At 40.3% G+C, this 23,705-nt stretch overlaps 1 protein-coding gene and 1 non-coding gene across 13 annotated transcripts in view; one reads left to right on the plus strand and one right to left on the minus strand.

Annotated features, from left to right (window-relative positions):
- PHC3 (polyhomeotic homolog 3) overlaps positions 1-23,705 on the minus strand; it is a 97,601-nt gene that overhangs the window by 66,323 nt on the left and 7,573 nt on the right. For 11 of the 12 annotated variants that reach the window (XR_009209502.1, XR_004251451.2, XM_058427014.1 and 8 more), the window contains exons 3-4: positions 21,760-21,915; positions 20,577-20,654 (exon numbers count right to left, since the gene is read on the minus strand). Coding sequence is in view for 10 of the 12 variants with exons in the window: in XM_058427014.1 (XP_058282997.1) it covers positions 20,577-20,654; positions 21,760-21,915 (234 nt within the window). In the remaining 2 variants the exon portion in view is untranslated. The remainder of the gene's footprint in view (positions 1-20,576; positions 20,655-21,759; positions 21,916-23,705) is intronic. The other variant, XM_058427011.1, reaches the window with a different exon arrangement.
- Positions 8,761-8,822, plus strand: LOC116481310 (U7 small nuclear RNA). Its single transcript, XR_004251480.1, has one exon. It is a non-coding gene; the product is annotated as a U7 small nuclear RNA (small nuclear RNA).

The raw sequence follows: 23,705 nt of genomic DNA on the forward strand, positions 1-23,705 counted from the left end.
CTAATACAATACAGAATTATTCTGTAATTTTTGTTTGTTTTTTGTTTTGTTTTTTTTTGAGACGGAGTCTCGCTCTGTCGCCCAGGCTGGAGCGCAGTGGTGCGACCTCGGCTCACTGCAACCTCCGCCTCCCGGGTTCACATCATTCTCCTGCCTCAGCCTCCTGAATAGCTGGGACTACAGGCGCCCACCACCACACCTGGCTAATTTTTTTTTTTTTTAAGTAGAGATGGGGTTTCATCGTATTAGGCAGTATGGTCTCAATCTCCTGACCTCATGATCCCTCCCCCTCGGCCTTCCAAAGTGCTGGGATTACAGGCGTGAGCCACCGTGCCCGGCCTATTCTATAATTTGGATCCTATTCCTAACACATCACTGAAACCACCTTAACAACAGTCACCAACATCTAACTGACAAATTCTGTGGATTCTTTTCAGACTATTCCCTCTCAGTCTTCTTTACCAGCTCTTCTTTTGGACCCACTCCCAAAATGTTCATGCTCTGTCTTTGACACTTCTCTTTTTTTTGAGACAAGGTCTCCCTCTGTCACCCAGGCTGGGGTGCAGTGGAGTGATCATGGCTCACTGCAGCCCCAATTTCCTGGACTCAGATGATCCTTCCACCTCAGCCTCCTGAGTAGCTGGGACTACAGGCATGCATCACCACCCCCGGCTAATCTTTGTTATTTTTTGTAGAGACAGGGTTTCATCATGTTGCCCAAGCTTGCCTCAAACTCCTGGGCTCAAGCGATACCCCCACCTCAGCCTCCCAAAGTGCTGGGATTACCAGCATAAGCCACTGCACCAGGCCACACTTCTCTTCTTGAATTCCTAGATTATCATATCTACTTGCACGGTTTCAAACAATTCAATCCTGATGACTCTTGATTCTTAACTATAAACTCTTTTTTGAAGTTCCAGATCCAAAAACCCATAGAACACATCTTTCTGGGTTTTTTTTTTTTTTTTTTTGAGAATGGCCATGCTCATTGCACCCCTCCGGTTCACCCATTCTCTGCCTGACCCCCAATATTGGGACTACAGGCCCCTACATCCGGCTAATTTTTTTTTTTTTTTAGTAGAGACAGGGTTTCACCGTGTTAGCCAGGATGGTCTTGATCTCCTGACCTCATGATCCACCCGCCTCGGCCTCCCAAAGTGCTGGGATTACAGGCGTGAGCCACCGCGCCCGGCCCTTTCTGGGTATCTTTTACCACCTCAAACTCAGCATGTTCAAACAGCAAACTAATTATTCCTTTTAAAACAGCTTCTCCTCAAATGGCACTGGCATTTTCTAAAATTCCCCAGGACACAGTATCTGGAAGTCATCCTGATGCTCCCCTCTCCTTTACCACACACACAAAATCAGTCGCGTGTCTTGTTTCTAATACATCTTTTTGTCTCCTAATTTCCATTTTGATTTTTCATCACTTAGTTTGAGACTTCGGGCCTATGTTATTTCTGGCTTGATTACTTTAATATCTGCAAACTGATACCTCTTACTGGAATCTTGTCACCTTCTACTTGCCAGATAATCTTTCCCTGATTATTAATATTAATTATCCATTTAAGAATCTTCTGGATAAAGTTAAACCTTCCCTGACAACCTCTCTAGCATCATCTCCTCCCACTCCACACACAACCTTCCCATTACCATAGCAAGGTATGTGTAGTATCACGATCTCGGTCCTCCATGGCACTGGCGATGATATTCCTGACTATACTGAGCATCCTTGCCACCACTATGCCCCAGCCCATCTGCAGCTACATAGTGAACAACTCCTTCTCAAAAATCACCTGCTCTAATAAGCTTTTTCAGGCATTCCCATATCCCAAAGCAGAACTGACTATTCCCCCTCTTTTTTGCCTAATTGTTACCGTCCATGTACTTTTAGCATATATTTCTATGTCATCCTTCTAAATAATAATTTCTTTAAGGGTGGGGGCCATGTGTTATTCATCTTCACATATCCAGTATCTACGAAATGTCTTCATTCAATAAGTTTATTAAGTTAATTAGTGTCATGTTATTTTAAGGCATATTTCATATTTTAAGGCATATTCATGCAATATTTAAGCTTTGCTCCACAGATTAAATCACCAACAGGGAAGAACTGGACCCAAGTTTTTCTGACTCGTGTATTTTGGCATTCGGGGTACTTTTTAAATATCCTGATAGCTCCCTAGTTCAGGTTACTCTGCAGTAATAATGCCCTAGAACTTTTTTTTTCAGTTGGTGATTCTTTCGAAAAACAGTAAGAAAGAAATGTACTCTTAGTAAGGATATTTACACATTCTTTAAAGAAAAATGTAATAAAAGTCTTCTTTAAAAAAATGATTGGCTGATAGCTAACAAGCCGGAGAATGCTTTTTAAGGAAGTAGAGTATAAAGTACAAACAGAATGCTTTTATTTTTCTTAAAAAAGAAAAGAGGAAGTAAGACAACTGGCAACCCCCTGACCACCTGTATTCTACTCTAAGTTGTGAGATCAAAGAACAAGTGTTGTGTCTACTTTTAAGTTCCATATAACAAGTAATATTTCAAAAGCAGCTATCTACTAATAACATCCAACTCATGAAGGCTAACAGATCAGTAGCGACCTCTGCAAGAAGTCCGTCTCCCTAGCTAGCCTAACTAAAAAACTGCCCTGCCTTTCCACAACTGATAAGGCTCTCCTTTTTCCTGTTGCTGTGCTGACCTAAACCAGATGTCTTTACCAGTTTCCATTATTTTCTCTGTCAGTTCCATCCCAACACTCCTAATTCCCTTTCACTGAAGACCCTGACCAATCCTGTCACTTCATATCTAAGTCACACTCCACAACGAAACTCACTCACTGAGCCCGATTACTGCAAGCTGTCTCCCCACTGACACTAATTCTAGGAGTCACCAAAAGAAACAAGTCTGCCAGAAAAAGCCACTTAACTCCCAACCACCTGTTAATGTCCTCAAAAAGAGTTTCCAACCGATTACTATCCATAGCCAAAGTCCATTTGAGAGTTGCCTCTACTGTTTGACTGATCAGAATCAATCAGGTATACCCTAAATAGAGAAACATTTCACATTAAAAGAATGATGTATCTGTATTCAGTGGCAATAAAAGATTTTTATGTCCACTGCTGAGTAAAAAGACAGCAAAATAACATGTAGAGTATCATTCATATAGTTACATACAAATGTCTGTGTGTGTATATGTATCACAAATGTGAAAAACATGTTAAGAAAGATGGCCAGGCATAGTGGCTCATGCCAGTAATCCCAGCACTTTGGGAAACTGAGACAGGTGGATTGCTTGAGCTCAGGAGTTCGAGACCAGCCTGGTCAACATGGTGAAACCCTGTATCTACCAAAAATACAAAAAATTAGCCACGCATTGTGGCGCACACCTGTGGTCCCAGCTACTCAGGAGGCTGAGCTGGGAGGATCGCTTGAGCCTGGGAGGCGGAGGTTGCAGTGAGCCGAGATTGCAGCACTGCACTCCGGCCTGGGTGACAGAGCGAGACCCTGTCTCAAAAAAAAAAAAAAAAGTTAAGAAAAATGACTGCATTGGATGTACACACAATAATACATACTCATAACACGATATATGACTACACTCAATATAGAAACACACACACCCATGCACCACTACCTGTGAGAACAGTCACCAAAATGTTAAAGGTGTATATATAATGCCTTCTAGGAGTAAAATCCAAGATTACTTTTTTTTAAAGTTTTTAACTTTTCTATGTAGATATTAATTTTAGAATCAGAGAGGAAATGCTATTTTTCTCTTTAATGCTTACCTTAGTATATTAATTTGCTTTTATCATGTTAAAGCAGCTTTTAAATAGTATTGCCTATTTAAGTAGGTGGGATTAAGTAGCTGGGATTACAGGCGCTTGCTACCATGCCTGGCTAATTTAGTGGGAACTGCTATGTGGTATTTCAAATATCAGTAGTGTAAAATGCTATATAGAAATTTTATTTTTATTTTATTTTATTAAGAAAAGAGATGGGGTCTACGTAGTTCAGGCTGGTCTGAAACTTCTGGGCTCAAGTGATTCTCCCATCTTAGCCTCCCAAAGTGCTGGGATTACAGGCATGAGCCACCATATCCAGCCCTATGCAGAATTTTTTTTTTCTTGAGATGGAGTCTCGCTCTGCTGCTCAGACTGGAGTGGAGTGGCACAATCTCTGCTCACTGCAACCTCCGCCTCCTGGGTTCAAGTGCTTCTCCTGCCTCAGTCTCCTGAGTATCTGCGACCACAAGCGACCACCACCACGCGTGGCTAATTTTTGTATTCTTAGTAGAGACGGGTTTCACCATGTTGGCCAGGTCTCGAACTCCTGACCTGAAGTGATCCACCCACCTCGGCCTCCCAAAGTGTTGGGATTATAGGCGTGAGCCATCGTGCCCGGACTTTTAAGAAGTAATAGCTATCCATGAAGAATTTTCTTTTTAAGATTCTACATGTGTTTTTTTTTTTTTTGAGACGGAGTCTCACTCTGTCACCCAGGCTGGAGAGCAGTGGCGCCATCTTGGCTCACTGCAACCTCCGCCTCCCAGGTTCAAGCGATTCTCCTGCCTCAGCCTCCTCAGTAGCTGGGATTACAGGCGCTTGCTACCACGCCTGGCTAATTTTTGCATTTTTAATAGAGACGGGGTTTCACCATGTTGGTCAGGCTGGTCTTGAACTCCTGACCTCGTGATCCACTCACCTCGGCCTCCCAAAATGCTGGGTTTACAGGCGTCAGCCACCGTACCCTGCTGAGACTGCGTGTTTTTAATAAATCAAAGAAATAAAATACCTATCCTATTTATTTTAGAAAAACATTACTTCTACTTTCTGCAATAGAAGCTGGTGAAAATAAAACAAACACAAAAAACCTCACAGTCTCCCAATGTTTTCAGATTTTGACATCCTAGAAAGAAAATTTGCAATGTCAAAACAATTATAATATTGGAAATAATTTAAAATGTCCAGCAACAGGGATGGTTATATAAAATAAAATCCATTCACACTGTGCAACCCCACACAGCAGCTTAAGTGAGATTGATCTCTGTCTGCAAACATAAAAAGATCTCAAGACACACTGATAAGGGAAAAACACAAAATGCAGAATACCTGTGTTTACAATGTGTAAAAAAGAGTGCTAAATGCATATACGCACACTTCTCTATGACATATATGTCCATAATACATAGGATAAGATCTGGAGGGGTATAGAATCAACTAAGACAGAGGGACTGAAAGGGAAAGGAGGCTTTAGGGAACTTAATACTTTTTTACTTTTTCTGTACTGTTGGAATATTTTACAAAAATGCAGTAAAGCTGCTTATGACCATACAAATATTCAGGCTACAGTTTTATCTCACACTAGTATTAGGTTTTGGAAAAGGCTTCTACACCCAATCACTTAAAATTATATTTTAAAAACAATGAGTTCTGAGGCCTAAAAAAACTCCCTGAATGATAATAGAGGATGAAGACACTAGCAGTAGAACACTAAGAATGACCGATTATAAGCAAATGATTTTCTCTCAGGTAAATTTACATCCCCTACATAATATAAATATATCAAATGGACTCTGATATGTGGCTGATGTGATTTGGACATTGTTTGAGAAAACTGAACAGTTTTAAGGTTTTTGATCTAAAAACAATCTCATTGACCCACTGAATACACTCTCAGGAAATTTTTAAAAAGAAAATAACTAAAAATATATACAAATATATATATAATAAAACAGTCAATGCAGGTTTACTTATATTAGCAAAAACATGGAAAAATTAAAACCACCAGCAAGAGAAAAGTAGTTTTTAAAAATGGTAGAACATTTATACTCAATAAAAATCATATTTACAACCAATAAATAAAGAAGATAATAAAGAAACAAACCATTTGCTTATCCCTCCTACTAAACCCCACTAAGACAGCAATTAATAGAGTAAAAAAGGATTGAGGAAACAATCAGACAAATCTAGACTACTGGAAATTCCATAAGGTAAGCTGACCTGAGCTCTTCAAAAGTCATGAAAGAAAAAAAAGGAAGTCTTTTTTTATATTAAAAGGAAAAAAGAGTCTTCAATGCAGTATGTGATCCTTAATTAAATATTCAATGTGATCCTTAATTAAATACTCAATGCGGGCCAGGTACGGTGAGCCAAGATCGTGCCACTGCACTCCAGCCTGGGTGACAGAGACTCCATCTCAACAAAAAATCGAGGCAGGCGAATCACGAGGTCAGAAGTTCAAGACCAGCCTGCCAACATGGTGAAACCCCATCTCCACTAAAAATACAAAAAATTAGCTGGACATAGTGGCAGGCACCTGTAATCCCAGCTACTTGGGAGGGTGAGGCAGGAGAAATCGCTTGAACCTGGCTGGCAGAGGTTGCAGTGAGCCAAGACCACGCCACTGCATTCAAGCCTAGGCGACAGAGTGAGACTCCATCTCAAAAAAGAAAAAGAAAAAACAAAGAAAAAAAAATCCTGATAGGCCAGGCACAGTGGCTCACACCTGTAATCCCAGCACTCTGGGAGGCCAAAGCAGGTGGATCACTTGCGCTCAGGAGTTCAAGACCAGCCTGGGCAACATGGCAAAACTTTGACGCTACAGAAAATACAAAAATTAGGTGTGGTGGCACACAACTATAATCTCAGCTACTTGAGGAGCTGGGCAGGGAGGATCACTTGAGCCTGGAAGGCAGCAGTTGCAATAAGCCATATTAGCACCACTGCACTCCGGCACGGACAACAAAGTGAGAACCTGTCTTGAAAAAAAAAAAAGTGAAAATAAAAGTAAAATAAAATCTGGGCCAGGCGTGGTGGCTCACATCTGTAATCCCAGCACACTTTGGAAGGCTGAGGCAGGCGGATCACAAGGTCAGGAGATCAAGACCATCCTGGCCAACACGGTGAAACCCCGTCTCCACTGAAAATACAAAAAATTAGCTGGGCGTGGTGGCAGACGCCTGTAGTCCCAGCTATTCAGGAGGCTGAGGCAGGAGAATGGCGTGAACCTGGGAGGCGGAGCTTGCAGTGAGCCGAGATCACGCCACTGCACTCCAGCCTGGGAGACAGAGCGAGACTCCGTCTCAAAAAAAAAAAAAAATCTGATAAATAGCATAACAGAGATCCAAAGTATTTTATCCATAATAGAAAAACAGAATATTAGTTTGAAAGAACAATGAGAAAACAAGAAAATGTTCTGAGAAATTAGAAATAGTGGCTGAACTAAAATTTTTTTAAAAAGTCAAAGAAAGAGCTAAAAGAAAAAGTTGAGGAAATATCCCACACACAAAAAAGGCAGTAAGTGAAAAGGTAAACAAGATAAAGGATCAATCCAGAAAGGTCAACATTCAACCAAGAGCTCCAGAAAGAGAAAACAGAAAATTAATTTCTCATGGATTTGTTTAGTTTCACATATATGATCATTAAAGAACAAAATTAACTTCCTGCAGATTTGTTTAGTTTCACATACGTGATCATTAAAAACCTAGTTTCAGACTGAGAGGGCCCAACAGGTGTCCTACACAATGACATCTAGACACATTGCCATGAAAGTACAAAATAAAAAACTAAAGCAAACAGGCAAATCTCAAAGATTCTGGAAAGAAAGAACAGGCAGTTACCCCAGAAGAATGATAATGAAACTAACAACAGTCTTTTCTTCAGCAATACTAAAATTTTGAAAAAAGTAATCTTTGCTTTCAAATTTCCTCAGAAAAAATATTTTCAATACAGAATTCATGTAAAGATAATTATAAAAAAAGAAGAGGTAATTTTCAAGCCCACAAAGATTTAGTTTTTCTTCCACATAGCCTTTAAAAGAAAGTTATAAGATACTCCAGCAAAACAAAATTCTTATCATACTGTCCTTTGACTATTTACTTGTCTGTATCATTATACTCTAAAACCTTTGTTCACTTTCAATCCTTGGCACCTGACACTAAGTAGGCACTCAATAAAAAAGTACTGGCATAGACTGTCCTCAGGAATGTGGAAGACTAACATAGAATCCCACGTAGTAATGAATCCCTGAATCTAACCTCTGTTGTCTCAGGATCATGATCTCATGGTGAGACCTCTTCTCTGCAAACTCTACCTGTTTTATAAGTTTAGCGTTCCTCAGCTACGAGAATACAATCCTCAAAGATCTCTTTTCTGTTAACTCCTATGACATTTACCACTTGATTATATACTATTATATTATTTACTGTTTGATATAGCTAAGCATAGTTCTTCAAATGCGTACTCCCTGAGGGAAGAAACTTTGACTTACGTGTACCACCAGAGCAAGTAGCACAATGTTGGACAATACACATATTTGCTATAACGGGCAACCAAAGAATCTCATTACTGGGGTCAGGATTAGAAACTCTTCTATAACCCAATCTCAGACAGTTAGAATATATCCTAAAATAATTCTCTGCATTGCAATAATCAAGAATTAACATTAGGTCGGGTATGGTGGCTCACACCTGTAATCCCAGCACTTTGGGAGGCCAAAACAGGCAGATCACCTGAGGTCAGGAGTTCGAGACCAGCCTGGGCAACATAGTGAAACCCTGTATCTACTGAAAATACAAAAAAAATTAGCTGGGTGTGGTGGTGGGTAACCTGTAATCCCAGTTACTCAGGAGGCTGAAGCAGAAGAATCACTTCAACCTGGGAAGCAGAGGTTCTAGTGAGCCAAGATCATGCTACTGCACTACAGCCTGGGTGACAGAGTGAGACTCAGTCTCAAAAAAAACAAAAAAAGAGTTAACATTAATAGTGTTACAGTTCTTTTAGAATTTATCTAGCAGGCTTTCTGCTTTTTGCTGGGAAGCCCATAAAAAACAAACATACAAAAAGAGCATTAATATCATTACATATTCTAGTTGATACTTATTACCTACCATACATCTTTCAACAAGTATTTATTAAGTACCTACTATGTGATGGGCACATGTATAATACATATAAACTATTTAAGAAACTCTCATATAATCCTAGATTAACATCTAAACCACTAGTTCTCAAACTTTTTTCTTATTAACGAACAAAGTCTTACTCAGAACTTGAGATTCAAACAGATCACACAACTGTTCTGGCTGTCTAAAGCTTACATAAGGTAAGGCCCATAGCGCAATCTGTCAGTCTATGGAGGCTGCCATAATAAAATACCACACATTGGGTCACTTAAACCAGTGGTCCCCAAACTTTTTGGCACCAGGGATGGGTTTCATGGAAGACACTTTTTCCACAGAGAGGGTGGGGAAAATGGGTTTTGGGATGAAACTGTTCCATCTCAGATCATCAGGCATTAGATTCTCAAACCTAGATCCCTCCCATGTGCAGTTCAAAATAGGGTTCAGGCTCCTATGAGAATCTAATGCTGCCACTGATCTGACAGGACGCGGAGCTCAGGCGATAATGCTTGCTCACCCCACCACTCTCCTCCTGCTGTGAGACCCAGTTCCTAACAGGCCACAAAGCAGTACCGGTCCATGGCCTGACCCCTGACTTAAACAACAGAAATTTATTTTGCACACTTTTAGAGGCTGGGAAGTCCAAAATTAAAGTGCCCACAGATTCAGTTTCTGGTGTGGGCTCTCATCCTGGCTTGCGGACTGCCACCTTCTCACTGTGTCCTCATGTAGCAGAGAAATTGCCAGTGTCTCTTCTTCGAATCAGTTCTATCAGATCAGGGCTCCACTCTTATGACTTCCTTTAACTTCTATCACATCCCTAAAGGTCCTATCTCTAATACAGTCACATGAGTTAGGCTTCAACATATGAATATGGGGGACATAATTCACTCCACAGCATCATTTCCTGAACTTTCTCTTTGATACAGATCCAAGGATATCTGGATGAAAAGACTAAAACCATTTAATCAGACAATTTAATTTTACAGAAAATTGGCAGGCAGGGAGGTTAAATGTCTTGCCATAAGTCACATTAACAGTCAGTCACAGAATTTAAGATTAGAACCCAAGTCCCTCATCTCCTCCATTCTACTCAACTTTCTCTCATCACACCATGAACAGTAGTGAAGTCATCAAGTACTCTTGTGACATGAATGTTGAAGGAGCCACATGAGACATCATTAATCATGAAACCTCCCACATGAACTCCAAACTCATATAACCAATGCCTACTCAATACTATAGGTGGGTGTCTAATACACATCATAAACTTAACATGTCCAAAATCAAACTCCTAATTTTCTTCTCCAATACCAGCTCCCAATCTTTCCAGATGCTTGAGCCAAAATACTATGGAGTCATCCTTGACTCCTCATATCTTTTATTCAATGCATCAGCATATCTTGTGTTAGCTCTCCTTTCAAAACATATCCAAATTTCTATAATTAAATGTTTAAAAAAAATTCAAAATCTGGCTATTTTTCACCACCTCTAATATCACCATCGTGATCCAAACTGCCAATATCTCTCCATTTGAATTATTACAAGAACATTTAACTCCATGCTTCTGTCTTTGACCCCTAGAACCTACTCTCAAAAACCAATTTGAGACAATGTCACTTGCATACCAGAACAGCTCTCCAATAGCTTCCCAATCCATACTTACTAAAACCCAAAGGTCTTATAATTTCCTCATGATTAGGATTACAATTACCTCTCTGATGTCATCTCTAAACCACACCCACTCTCTCATTCCACTCCAGCCACACTGTCCTTTCTGTTCCCTGTGCATGTCTGCCCTCCTCACCATCCTTAAAAAGGCCACCTTTATTAACAAGGCTTTCCCTGACCATCCTAATTAAAATGGCATATTCCCCCATTACTTTTTCTCCTTTCTTTATTTTTTTATTTCCTTGCTTTATTTTTCTCTTTCACTTACCATCATCTGACATACTATGTACTTGTTTAATGTTCGTCTATCCCTAGCTCCATGAGGAAAGAGATTTGTTTGTTGTGGTACTGTATCCTCAGCACCTAGAAGAGGATTTGGCAAATATTAAATGCTCGATAAATATTTGATGACTGAATGAGTGAATGCATGAATGAACAAAGTCATAAAACTGGGCTTCAAAAGCTCATCTTGTCTAGCATTATAACTAGAAAGCCATAAAAAAAAAACAAGTTTTTTCCCTTTCTGACAGAATAGTACAGTGAGTTGAAGCCAAAATATCAGGGATTCATGTAGTTGTAGGGCCAAAATGCAACAAGGAAAGAGAATGATCTATACATAGCCCTTAAGTCACTCAGAGACTTATGATTGTAGTTTTCAGCCACACAATCCTTTCTAGCTGAAAATGCCCAAATATTTAGTAAAGAGTGTGGTGTGTGTGTGTGTGTGTGTGTGTGTGTGTGTGTGTGAGATGGCACTGCCCTCACATGAAAACAAACAAATTAACTAAAAGCCCATTTACATTTATGTATAGAAATGCATAGTCAGCCGGGCATGGTGGCTCACAGCTGTAATCCCAGAACTTCAGGAGGCCGAAGCAGGCCAATCACCTGAGGTCAGGAGTTCAAGACCAGCCTGGCCAACATGGTGAAACCCCGTCTCTACTAAAAATACAAAAATTAGCCAGGCATGGTGGTGTACACCTGTAATCCCAGCTATTCGGGAGGCTGAGGCACGAGAATCTCTTGAATCTGGGAGGTGGAGGTTGCAGATCACGCCACTACACTCCAGCCTGGGCAACAGTGCAAGACTCTGTCAAAAAAAAAAAAAAGGAAGGCAGGCAGGCAGGCAGGCACAGTAATAATATAGGAAAGCAGGCCAGGCACAGTGGCTCATGCCTATAATCCCAGCGTTTTGGGAGGCCAAGACAGGAGGACTGCTTGAGGCCAGGAGTTCAAGACCAGCCTGAGCAACACAGCGAGACCCCTTCTCTATAAAAAAACAAACAAAAATAGCTGGGTGTGGAGGCATGCACCCGTAGTCCCAACTACTCAGTAGGCTGAGGCAGGAGAATTGCTTGAGAATTTGAGGCTGCAGTGAGCTATGATCATGCCACTGCACTCTGGCCTGGGCAACAGAGTGAGATAGTATCTCCTAACAAAAACAAACAAACAAAAAAATACAGGAGAGCGTTAAACAAAACTTTGTGAGAGAAAATGGGACTACTGAAGGGAGATAGTCACTTTTACTCTATATATTTGTGTTATCTATTCCTTAGGCAACAACAATTTGTTCAATTTTATTTAGACAATATAAAAATTAACAAAATAAAGCTCTTCAACCTCCTTCCTCAGAGACGACCACTAATAACAGTTTGTTGTGTACCATTACAGACCTTCTGCTTGCGTAATCAAATGGATACATGCAAGTAACTTTTAAAAAAAAGTTAAATGACAAGAATTCTGCTTCCAAAAAAATGGAGTAGACATACTTTTCCCTATTCCTCCTGCCAAGAACAACTAAAAACTCCTATGTTACATATAAAATAAACCTAAGAAGACCCCAAACGGTAAAGGAAAAAATACATAGACCAGCTAGAGACCTCAGGACCAAGTAAACAACATGGTAATGAATTCTCTGGGTTTTCATTTTACCTCTTATAACCCACATTTGGACGGTGGAAATGAAGAAGTCAATAATCCAGAAACACCACAGGCACAAACAAGAATCCCCAACAAAAGCCTGCTCTTTTTAACCAAAGGACCAGGAAAGGGACAGCCATGCAACACAGAAAACTTTTAGACAATAATTACTCTACTCCAACCAAACACTACAGAAAAAAACTGTGGCCCCACCCTGTCTGCAAAGAACTTGATTTTCCAACTCCCTCAACCCCTCCAACAGGTTCATGTCAGAGAAGGCCACATAGAGAACAGGACTTTCATACTAGCCAGGTGATGATAAACCACCACCAGCACCCCAATGCACTCTGTGGTTTCAGTGGAGACCATGTGGGGAGAGTAAAAGGTATTCCTATTCCTTCTAGCTAGAGAGGCTTCAGTAGTAGCCTAGTGAGGAGCCAGAACTCCCACCCCAGCTTAGCAATTAAGAGGAACATCCCTTCAAGTGTCAATGGAGGCTAAATGGGGAACCTGTACTTGTACCCCCTGTACCTCACGCCATATGGGAATTCATACTTGCACCCTCATATTGCATTAAGAAGGCAGCACACTCTCCCTTTGAGAAACAGCCAAAATAAAAAGGTCAAATAAGATCACCAGTCACACAACATAATACTAAAAACACCCAAGTTTCAATAAAAAATCACTCATCACATCTAGAACCAGGAAAACCTCAAAATGAATGAAAAAGACAACCAATAGAAGCCAATACCCAGATAACAAAGATATCAGAATTATATGATGAAGGCTGGGCACAGTGGCTCATGCCTGTAATCCCAGCACTTTGGGAGGCTGAGGTGGGTAGATCACCTGAGGTCAGGAGTTCAAGACTGGCCTGGCCAAAACGGAGAAACCCCGTCTCTACTAAAAATACAAAAATTAGCCGGACATGGTGGTAAACGCCTGTAATTCCAGCTACTTGGGAGGGTGAGGCATGAAAACTGCTTGAACCCCGGAGGTGGAGGTTGCAGTGAGCCAAGATCATGCCACTGTACTCCAGCCTGGGTGACAGAGCGAGACCTTGTCTCAAAAAAAAAAAAAAAAAAAAAAAAGAATTATATGACAAAGCAGCCATCATAAAAATGCTTCAAAGAAGTCAGGCCCAGTAGCATGCACCTGTAGTTCCAGCTACTTAGGAAGCCAGGACAGGAGGATCACTTGAGCCCAAGTGTTGGAGGCCAGCCTGGACAACATAGTGAGACCCATCTCTTCAAATGGTTCAAATAAGCAACAATTGAGCATACCTAAAACAAATTTAAAAAAAAAAAAGGTCTCCCCAAAGAAACAGAATATATAAAGAACCACCAAATAATAATTTTATTTATTTTTATTTTTTGAGATGGAGTCTTGCTCTACTGCCCAGGATGGAGTGCAGTGGTGTGATCTCGGCTCATTGCAACCTCCGCCTCCCGGGTTCAAGCGATTCTCCTGCCTCAGCCTCCCAAGTAGCTGGAATTACAGGCACGTGCCACCATGGCCGGCTTATTTTTGATTTTTAATAGAGATGGGGTTTCACCATGTTGGCCAGGCTAGTCTCAAACTCCTGACCTCAAGTGATCTGCCTGCCTCAGCCTCCCAAAATGCTGAGATTACACGCGTGAGCCACTGCGCTTGGCCCCAAATAATAATTTTAGACTGCAAATAGAATAACCAAAATAAATAAGTTAAACAAGCTTACACAATGCATTCTTGCTTTTTACACTCAATACATAATGGAAATCCAAGTCTCTCTGTAGACACATATACAGCATTTTTTAGTAGCTACAGTATTCCACTGTAGGAATTAACTATCATTTAATTAAGTAATCCTCAACTAATGGGCATTTATATTATTTATAATTTTTCACTATTATACATCATGCATATGGGCATAATTATCTAGGTCATTTTTAATTATGTCACTAAAAGTGAGAGTGCTATACGAAAGGGTACGCACAGATTCTTTTGGCTTTTTTTGAAACAGGGCCTCATACTGTTGCCCAGGCTAGAGTGTAGTGGCACAGTTACAGCTCACTGTAGCCTCAAACTCCTAGGCTCAAGCAATTCTCCTGCCTCAGCCTCTTGAGCAGCTAGGACTGCAGGCACACACCACCACACCTGGCTAATTTCTTTTTATTAGATGGGGTCTACATTGCCCAGGCTGGTCTCAAACTGCTAGACTCAAGTGATCCCCCCACCTCAGCCTCCCAAAGCACTAGGATTACAAGCATGAGCCACCACTCTCAGCAGGGGCATGTACGTTTTAAAGTTTAACACACACTGCCAAATAACCCTCCAAAAGAGTTGCGCCAATCTATATTACCACTAATAGTATATGAGTATACCTACTTTTTCACATTCTTGCCAACAATAGGTATTATGTAAACGTTTTCCCTTGTTTTCTAGTTTGACAGATGAAAACAGTACTTCATTGTTATTTGTACATATATTTCTATTTTTTTAGACAGGGTTTTGCTCTATCACCTAGGCTGGAGTGCCATGGTGTGATCTCAGCTCACGGCAGCCTTGACCTCCTGGGCTCAAGCAAGCCTCCCACCTCAGCCTCCAAAGTAGCTGGGACTACAGGCACTTGCCACCACATCCAGCTAATTTTTTGTTGTTGTATTTTGCCTGTAGAGATGGGGTTTCATTCACATGCCTTGGGCTTCCAAAGTGTTGGGATTATAGGCATGAGCCAACATGCCCAGCCTTTTTACGTACATTTATTATTGATACATTAAATATATTTTCATGTGTTTAAAAGTCAAAACATAGCCGTGCGCAGTAGTTCACGCTTGTAATCCCAGCACTTTGGGAGGCCAAGGTGGGCTGATCACTTCAGGTCAGGAGTTCGAGACCAGCCTGGCCAACATGGCAAAACCCCGTCTCTGCTTAAAATACAAAAATTAGCAGGGCATGGTGGCATATGCCTGTAGTCCCCGCTGCTTGGGAGGCTGAGGCAGGAGAATCGCTTGAACCCAAGAGGCGGAGGTTGCAATGAGCCAAGATCACACCACTGCACTCCAGCCCGGGCGACAGAGCAAGGCTCCATCTCAAAAAAAAAAAAAAAAAAGTCTTTCTTTTAAAAATTACCAACTAAGAACTTCAGTGAATTCTCACTGTTTACCTTACTAACATGAGTCTTTGGTATTTTAGAAATATTATCAGCCAGGTGTAGTGGCTCATGCCTATACCACATAATCCCAGCACTTTGCAACCTGTGGTTGGAGGATCACTTGAGCTCAGGAGTTCGAGACCAGTCTGCCTGGGGAACACAGCGAGACCTCAACTCTAGTAAAAATTTTAAAAATGAGCCAGGCATAGTGGTATAGTCCTGTAGTCCCAGCTACTCAGCAGTCTGAGGTAGGAGGATCACTTGAGCCTGGGAGATTGAGGCGGTAGTGAGTTAGGATCGTGCCACCGCACTCCAGCCTCAGAGGAAGACTGTTGAAGGAAAGGAAAGGGAAAGACAAAGGCAAAGGCAAAGGGAAAGGGAAGCTAAAATTCTCCGTCTTCCCTTTTGAAAAAAACAATTAAAGTAAAAAAAGAAAGAAATATTACCCATTTATGCAAACGTATTTTCTCCCATTTTGTTGTTTTCACTTTGCTTATGCTGTGTTTTGGCAGAAGTAGAATTTTTAGTTGGTTTAACTTCCATTTTAAAATTTAACTAAATCTTTGCCCCATTTAAGTTGAAATACTAAAGACATAAACCTAAAGGCTCAGTCCGAATTAGTTTTAGAGCCAAACAATCATAAAATCACCACTCCAAGGCTGGGCGTGGTGGCTCATGCCTGTAATCCCAGCACTTTGGGAGGCCGAGACAGGCGGATCACAAGGTCAGGAGATCGAGACGATCATGGCTAACAAGGTGAAACCTCATCTCTACTAAAAATATAAAAAATCAGCTGCAAGGAATGGATGAATTGAAGGCAGAGTTGAGCGAGTCAGCCGATCCTGCCTGAGACAGGGAGATTCTCAAAAAAGGCCGGGCGCGGTGGCTCACGCTTGTAATCCCAGCACTTTGGGAGGCCAAGGCAGGCGGATCACGAGATCAGGAGATCGAGACCACGGTGAAACTCCGTCACTACTAAAAATACAAAAAATTAGCTGGGCGTGGTGGCGGGCGCCTGTAGTCCCAGCTACTCAGAGAGGCTGAGGCAGGAGAATGGCGTGAACCTGAGAGGCGGAGCTTGCAGTGAGCCAAGATTGCGCCACTGCACTCCAGCCCGGGCGACACAGCAAGACTCCGTCTCAAAAAAAAAAAAAAACGGCCGCCCCTTCTGGGATGTGAGGTGCGCCTCTGCCCGGCCGCCCCGTCTGGGAAGTGAGGAGCGCCTCTGCGCGGCCGCCCCGTCTGGGAAGTGAGGAGGGCCTCTGCCCAGCCGCCCCTTCTGGGACGTGAGGTGCGCCTCTGCCCGGCCACCCCGTCTGGGAAGTGAGGAGCGTCTCTGCCCGGCTGCCCCGTCTGGGATGTGAGGAGCGCCTCCGCCCGGCCACCCCGTCCCGGAAGTGAGGAGCATCTCTGCCCGGCCGCCCCGTCTGGGAAGTGAGGAGCACCTCTGCCTGGCCGCCCCGTCTGGGAAGTGAGGAGCACCTCTGTCTGGCCGCCCCGTCTGGGAAGTGAGGAGCACCTCTGCCCGGCTGCCTGTCTGGGAGGTCTACCACAGAGGCCAGAAGCAATGTGGGGGCTGGACGTGGTGGCTCACGCCTGTAGTCCCAGTACTCTGGGAGGCCGAGGCGGGTTGATCACTTGAGGCTAGGAGTTCGAGACCAGCCTGGCCAATATGGTGAAACATGAAAAATACAACAGACAAACCAACCAACCAACCAAGCGACAACAAAACAGGTCTACCCTGGAGTCATACTCTAATTTTTTCTATTTTCCTCCCTTTCTGATCCTTTATCCCACTTTCTTTTTCTTCCTCTTCCTTCTCCTTCTTCTTTGTCAAATAGAGGATTGAGTTATTATCATTGATCCATACAAAGTCCCTCTCTCATTTATTTTCTTTAATTCCCACCTCCCATTTCTATTCCCCGTCTTCCCATGTGCAACCTTCCTAATATGTTTGATATACATCTTTTTGTTTGTATGTACTTTTAGAAAATGTTTGTTTTGTGTGCAAAAAAAAAAAAAATTAAAAAAAAAAAATCACCACCCCACTACTGACAATAGTGTAGAATTAGTCATGATTCTAATTAGAGAAAAGAAAAGAATGCAGGTACCCACTAGTTACCTATACATTCAATTAACCAGAGTCTACTCTCCAAACCACACAAAGATGGTGTATCTGTTATATGAAATCCTTGGGACCAGAAGTGTTTCGGATTTTTTTTTTTTTTCCAGATTTTGGAAAGATACAAACTGGTTTAGCATGCCAAATCTAAAAATCCAAAATCCAAAATGTTCCAATGAACACTCCTCCTTTGAGTGTCATGTTAGTGTGCAAAATTTCAGATTTTAGAGCATTTCGGGTTTTCATATTAGGAATAATCAATCAGTAGGTACACAGTTCCCCCAGGTGGTATGACTGGACTTTTGACTTGATTTTTAAACTAATATTCTATTTCCCCATTGGGATCTCACTTCTACTCTAAGCCCCAACTATCTAGCTGGTTACTTGACAGCCGTTTTTTCTTCTGGAGAATGGACCCTTTCCCATGGCTTCACTGTTATCGGGAAACCTAACTCAAAATAACCAAAACTCTGAAAACTACTAGTCTGTTACCTGATGGCTCATTATCACCACTACTTAAGAGATTTGTTACCATGCTCCACTCCCTTTTTGGATATTGACCTAAATTTACTAAGTTACCTTGGGCATTATAATTTTTACTGCTAGTCAAATTACTTGAGCAGAAGCTCACAAAGGACAGTAAATAAAACAAATGTAATGTATTATTCCTTTATTTTTCTGGGAATCTGTTCTTCCTACTTATCTTCCCCACCAGTCATTTACAGCTTTTGGCATACTTCATGGTATAATGCTGCTGGTTTATGACAAGTAACATTAATAATGTCATATATATAAGCACAATCACTAGAATTCTAACTTCTGTGAACGTCACATACATAAAGCCATAATGAAAGAAAACAGTTTAAAAAGATACCTTTTAGTAACATGAAGGAAAAAAATTCAAAATAACATATCTATACAAATATATCCTATTGTTATTCCAGTATTTCACAGAATAAAGAATTTGTCTACATAATTTCCTTCAGTAGCCCACAAAATATTTACCACTCCTTTCCTTAACTACCACTGTATTAAAGACATCTGATGTCAATGACAAAAACTACAGTATTAATGCTTAGAGCTAGGTTACATTACTTAACTTTTTCATTCTCTTTTTTTTTTTTTTTTTTTCTGAGATGGAGTCTCGCTCTGTCGTCCAGGCCGGAGTGCAGTGGCGCGATCTCGGCTCACTGCAAGCTCCGCCTCCTGGGTTCACGCCATTCTCCTGCCTTAGCCTCCCAAATAGCTGGGACTACAGGCGCCTGCCACCACGCCCGGCTAATTTTTTGTATTTTTAGTAGAGACAGGGTTTCACCGTGTTAGCCAGGATGGTCTCCATCTCCTGACCTTGTGATCCGCCCGCCTCAGCCTCCCAAAGTGCTGGGATTACAGGCGTGAGCCACCGCGCCCAGCCCTCATTTTCTTTAATCTAACATCTGCAAGTCATAGGGAACTTTTTAAACTAATCTTGTTCATACTCCAGGACACTCCCATGCCAAAAAAAAAAAAAAAAAGTCAGATCAACAGCCAGGAAAAAAAAAAAAGAAAAAAAAAAAAACCACAACTATATGCTGACCACAGCATGTAGTTAGCAAAGACCATACCCTTAGCTGAAGAAATACAGCACAATTCCTTAACCTTCAATTCCTTAACAACCTACAAACTATATTGTATTGGAGCCAATTTTATGAAGTATCAAAGTATTACCATTCTGGACCAGGAAAAAATATCTAGAAAGGACATTATTAGGTTCTCAACTAGAGGCAATTTGCCCCCAACCAGGAGACACCTTTAGTTGTCACACTAGAGGAAGGAGAAAGACCACAAGCTGCCGGTATCTAGTAGCTAAGGATGCTGCTAAACATCCTATAATGTACATGATAGCCCCTGACAACAAAGAATTATCTGGCTCATAATGTCCATAGTGATGAGGTTGGGAAACCTGAGACAAATGATGAAATGTGGATATGAACTGCATTGTATCAATGTTATATTTCCTGAATTTAGTAATTTTTCTGTGGCTTCAAAAAACAATAGCCTTGTTCTTAGGAAATACACATCAAAGTATTTAGGAATAAAGGAACATATCTCAACTTACAAATGACTCAGAAAAAAAAATATGTATACATGTAGTGGAAAAGAATGAATGATAAAGTAATGGGGCAATATGCAATTATTGATTAATCTGAGGAGAGTATATATGGAATTTTTTTTATTATTATTGCAGTTTAAAATTATACCAAAATTAAAAGCTAAACAAGTATTATCATGCCCATAAATATATTTTACTTGAGAAACTTGGCACAATTTCCCAATATATATGTGCAATATAGCAAATCAGCTTTCTTTTACCCCTTTCTCAAAATAAATTACCCTATCTTGAATGGATACTTGCAAATTGAACCCAAATAACTCATGTAAGCTGAAAGTATAATTTCTAAAATGTGAATTGCACAAAGTTAGAAATGCTTACATGTCTACCAAGGACATGACATACTATTGTATATCACAGTAAATTCATGGCCAATATCCCTGCATTGTATATTTTAGGCTTTCAGTACACACAGAAAACTGAAACCACAGAAGATCTGAACATGATCAGTGCAAAAGGATATACAAGAAATAATACAAAAAGATTTAAGACTCAGATTTTCATAAGTTTAACATTAGTTCTGAATTCTTGAATTTTATCATTCCTATTTCTGGGCAATTGTTACTTTAAACAGCCTGCAACAAATTATAATAACAGCTTCATAAATAACAACAGTTTACTTTTGGAAAACAATTATTTAAAACTTTAAATCCAGGAAAAAAAAATTTAGGGAACTTACAGACGTTTGGGACATACTTGACTGCTGTGTGACACTTCCTGTGGGAGATGTAGATGGTCTTCCACTGGACAAACTTGCCTAAAATAGTAAGACTTTTATAATATGTCGGTAAAAACCTGAAGTTAAGAACTTTCTGGTACCATGATAACACAAAACCACAACAATAAATGTCAAAAGGCCTATGCATGAAACAACTAATTTTACAGTCAACATGGCTTAAGCTTTGGTTAAACAGATTTTTTAAATAAGAAAAAGCTGAATGGTGAAAACGGGGGATCCAAAGACTAATCTTATTTTATTAGCTACTTTATGGTCAGTTTCACTTTATGGGTCTCTGTCATCTTTAAAGTGGAATCACTACTCCAGAGTTATGAAAAAGAAATCAGAGCTACAGCAAGCGCCAATAAGTGGGTTTCAGTTTCCTAACTTGTATCACAAACATGTTATTTAAAATTACACTACTAAGAAGAAGCAACAGCTGAGAATCTGTTGGTAACAGAAATAAACCTTTTTCAGGTTCAGTCAACTGAGATCCTCCTCTGGTGAGGGGATTTAAGATTAAATCTTACACAGCTTTATTTAAATAGTACAATAATAATGAAAATCTTTTCAAAAAACAAGCATTTAATAATGAAATCCTGTTATCAGTAGAAATAATATGATTGGATTTTAGAAAAATGGATATACATATCTTTGTATAGAAAATTTCTGGAGAAATATGTATTAGATTGTTACTGTGGTCATCTTTGAAGAATGGGAAACAGTGGTAGGCAGGGAAAAGGAACAGCTTTACCTTATCTCTTATAAACAATTTAATATTGTTTGATTTTTTTAATGAGTATAATTACTTATATGATTTTTTAATCTTATTTTTAGTAAAAATACAATTTATGTAAGCCTAAGTACTCACTGTTGTACCTAGAACTTTATACACATAAACTAGCATAGCATTTCTCCAATCTGGATAAAAAGCACTGAGACAAAAGCTAGAAACAGAGTAACATAAAAACACATATCCCCTTCTTCTCAATTAACTATTTGGCAACCTATTAATATATTTCCTCCAGGAAAAATAACCACAGGACATCTGAGAACTCTGAAATAATACCCAATGTATTTATTTTCAGTAACTACCTACAGATAACAGAAGCTTTGATCTCATAAACTCTTATTTTAGTCTTACCTGAACGGCAGCAAGGCTCTGAAGCTGGGAGCTGCTTAAATGCTGCTGCTGAAGAGCTGCAGTATGCAGCATCAAGTGCTGTTGTTGGGCTGCATACATTTGCTGAAGGTACTGAGCAGCTGAGCTGGGGGGCCGATGCAATGCCTGTTGAATTACCTGTGATAAGTCAATTGAACCAATGTCAAACCATAATCTCAACCTTTATCTTAATCAGAAAATCAAAGTATAAAAAAGTGGCAGTTTAAAATTTCACTGCTTTAATACATAATATCATCAAGCTTATTAACATTAGTTCTTTCCTAGTTACATATCACTAGAAATCACTAACTTGTACACATTAAAACTACCCAGTGGGCTGGGTGCGGTGGCGCAAGCCTGTAATTCCAGCACTTTGGGAGGCCAAGGTGGGCGGATCACAAGGTCAGGAGATCGAGACCATCCTGGCTAACATGGTGAAACCCCGTCTCTACTAAAAACACAAAAAATTAGCCAGGCATGGTGGCACATGCCTGTGGTCCCAGCTACTCGGGAGGCTGAGGCAGGAGAATCGCTTGAACCTGTGAGGCGAAGGCTGCAGTGAGCCAAGATCGTGCCACTGCACTCCAGCCTGGGCGACACAGCAAGACTCCATCTCAAAAAAAAAAAAAAAAAAAAAAAACCAAAACCCGGTGGACAATTCACAAAAGACAGGCCAGGCCAACTAAGCATTTCAAAAGATTTTCAATCTTACCAGTAGTCAAAAACTTACAGATTAAAACAAGATACTATTTTCCAACTTTCAGATGGATAAAGATTTAAAAGAATACTACTACTACCCGGAGAAACCAATACTCCCATACTGCTAGTAAAAATTCAAGTTGGTACAACCTTTTTGGATAAAACTTGGTAGAATTCAGGGCTTGGGTGTAGACAGAAATACCTTTACCCTGCAACCATAACAAATAGTAATGTAGATCAGTGCTGTCCTATACAGTAGCAACTAGTCACATGTGCCTACTGAACACTTAAAATGTGGCTAGTGCAACTAAAGAATTAAGTTAATTTTAAATTGAATTTTAATTAATTTTAATTTTAATGTAAACAGCCACAAGCAACTACTGGCCACTATAGTGTACGTTGCTGATACAGATCTATATTTACTAACAAAAAAAAAAAATCAGTGGGTTACAAAATAGTATATAGAGTAAGATACCATTTTTGTATTAAATATTTGAAAGAATCCACAGGAAAACTTTCAAAGACCACTGATGGGTAGCTAGATTAGAGGTGATTTTTAGCTTCTAGTTCATACTTTTCTATAAATGTCTGAAAATCTTACAATGAGTAGGTATTATTAATAATCACATAAAATTACAAAGCAGCTGGGCAGGTTGGCTCATGCCTGTAATCCCACCACTTTGAGAGGCCAAGGCAGGTAGATCACCTGAGGTCAGGAGTGCAAGACTAGCCTGGCCAACATAGTGAAACCCTGTCTCTACTAAAAATACAAAAATTGGCCAGGCATGGTGGCATGCACCTGTAATCCCAGATACTCAGGAGACTCAGGTGGGAGAACTGCTTGAACCCAGGAGGTGGAGGTTGCAGTGACCAGAGATCATGCCACTGCACTCCAGCCTACACGACAGAGCAAGACCCCATCTCAAAAAAAAAAAAAAATATAAAAATAAAAAAATTATAAAGCTATCTCTTCTTTAGAAAATTACTCAATAATTTGAAAATTTTTTTAATGTCAAATACCTTGTTTTGCTTCAACATTGAATAAAACTATCCTTACTTAAAAAATTCCTTAAAAAGTGTTAATTACTGTGAATATTTGTTAGTAAAATGTAAAATCTGAGCCTGAAACTTCATAAATAAATATAGAAAAGTACTCTACTAAAATCAGAGAAAATTCCTACACTTGTCCAAAAGGTTAAGTCAGAATAAGTCAATCCTATACAACCAAA

This window comes from Hylobates moloch, unplaced genomic scaffold, assembly GCF_009828535.3.
Source record: "Hylobates moloch isolate HMO894 unplaced genomic scaffold, HMol_V3 SCAFFOLD_13, whole genome shotgun sequence".
Taxonomy (NCBI): domain Eukaryota; kingdom Metazoa; phylum Chordata; class Mammalia; order Primates; family Hylobatidae; genus Hylobates; species Hylobates moloch.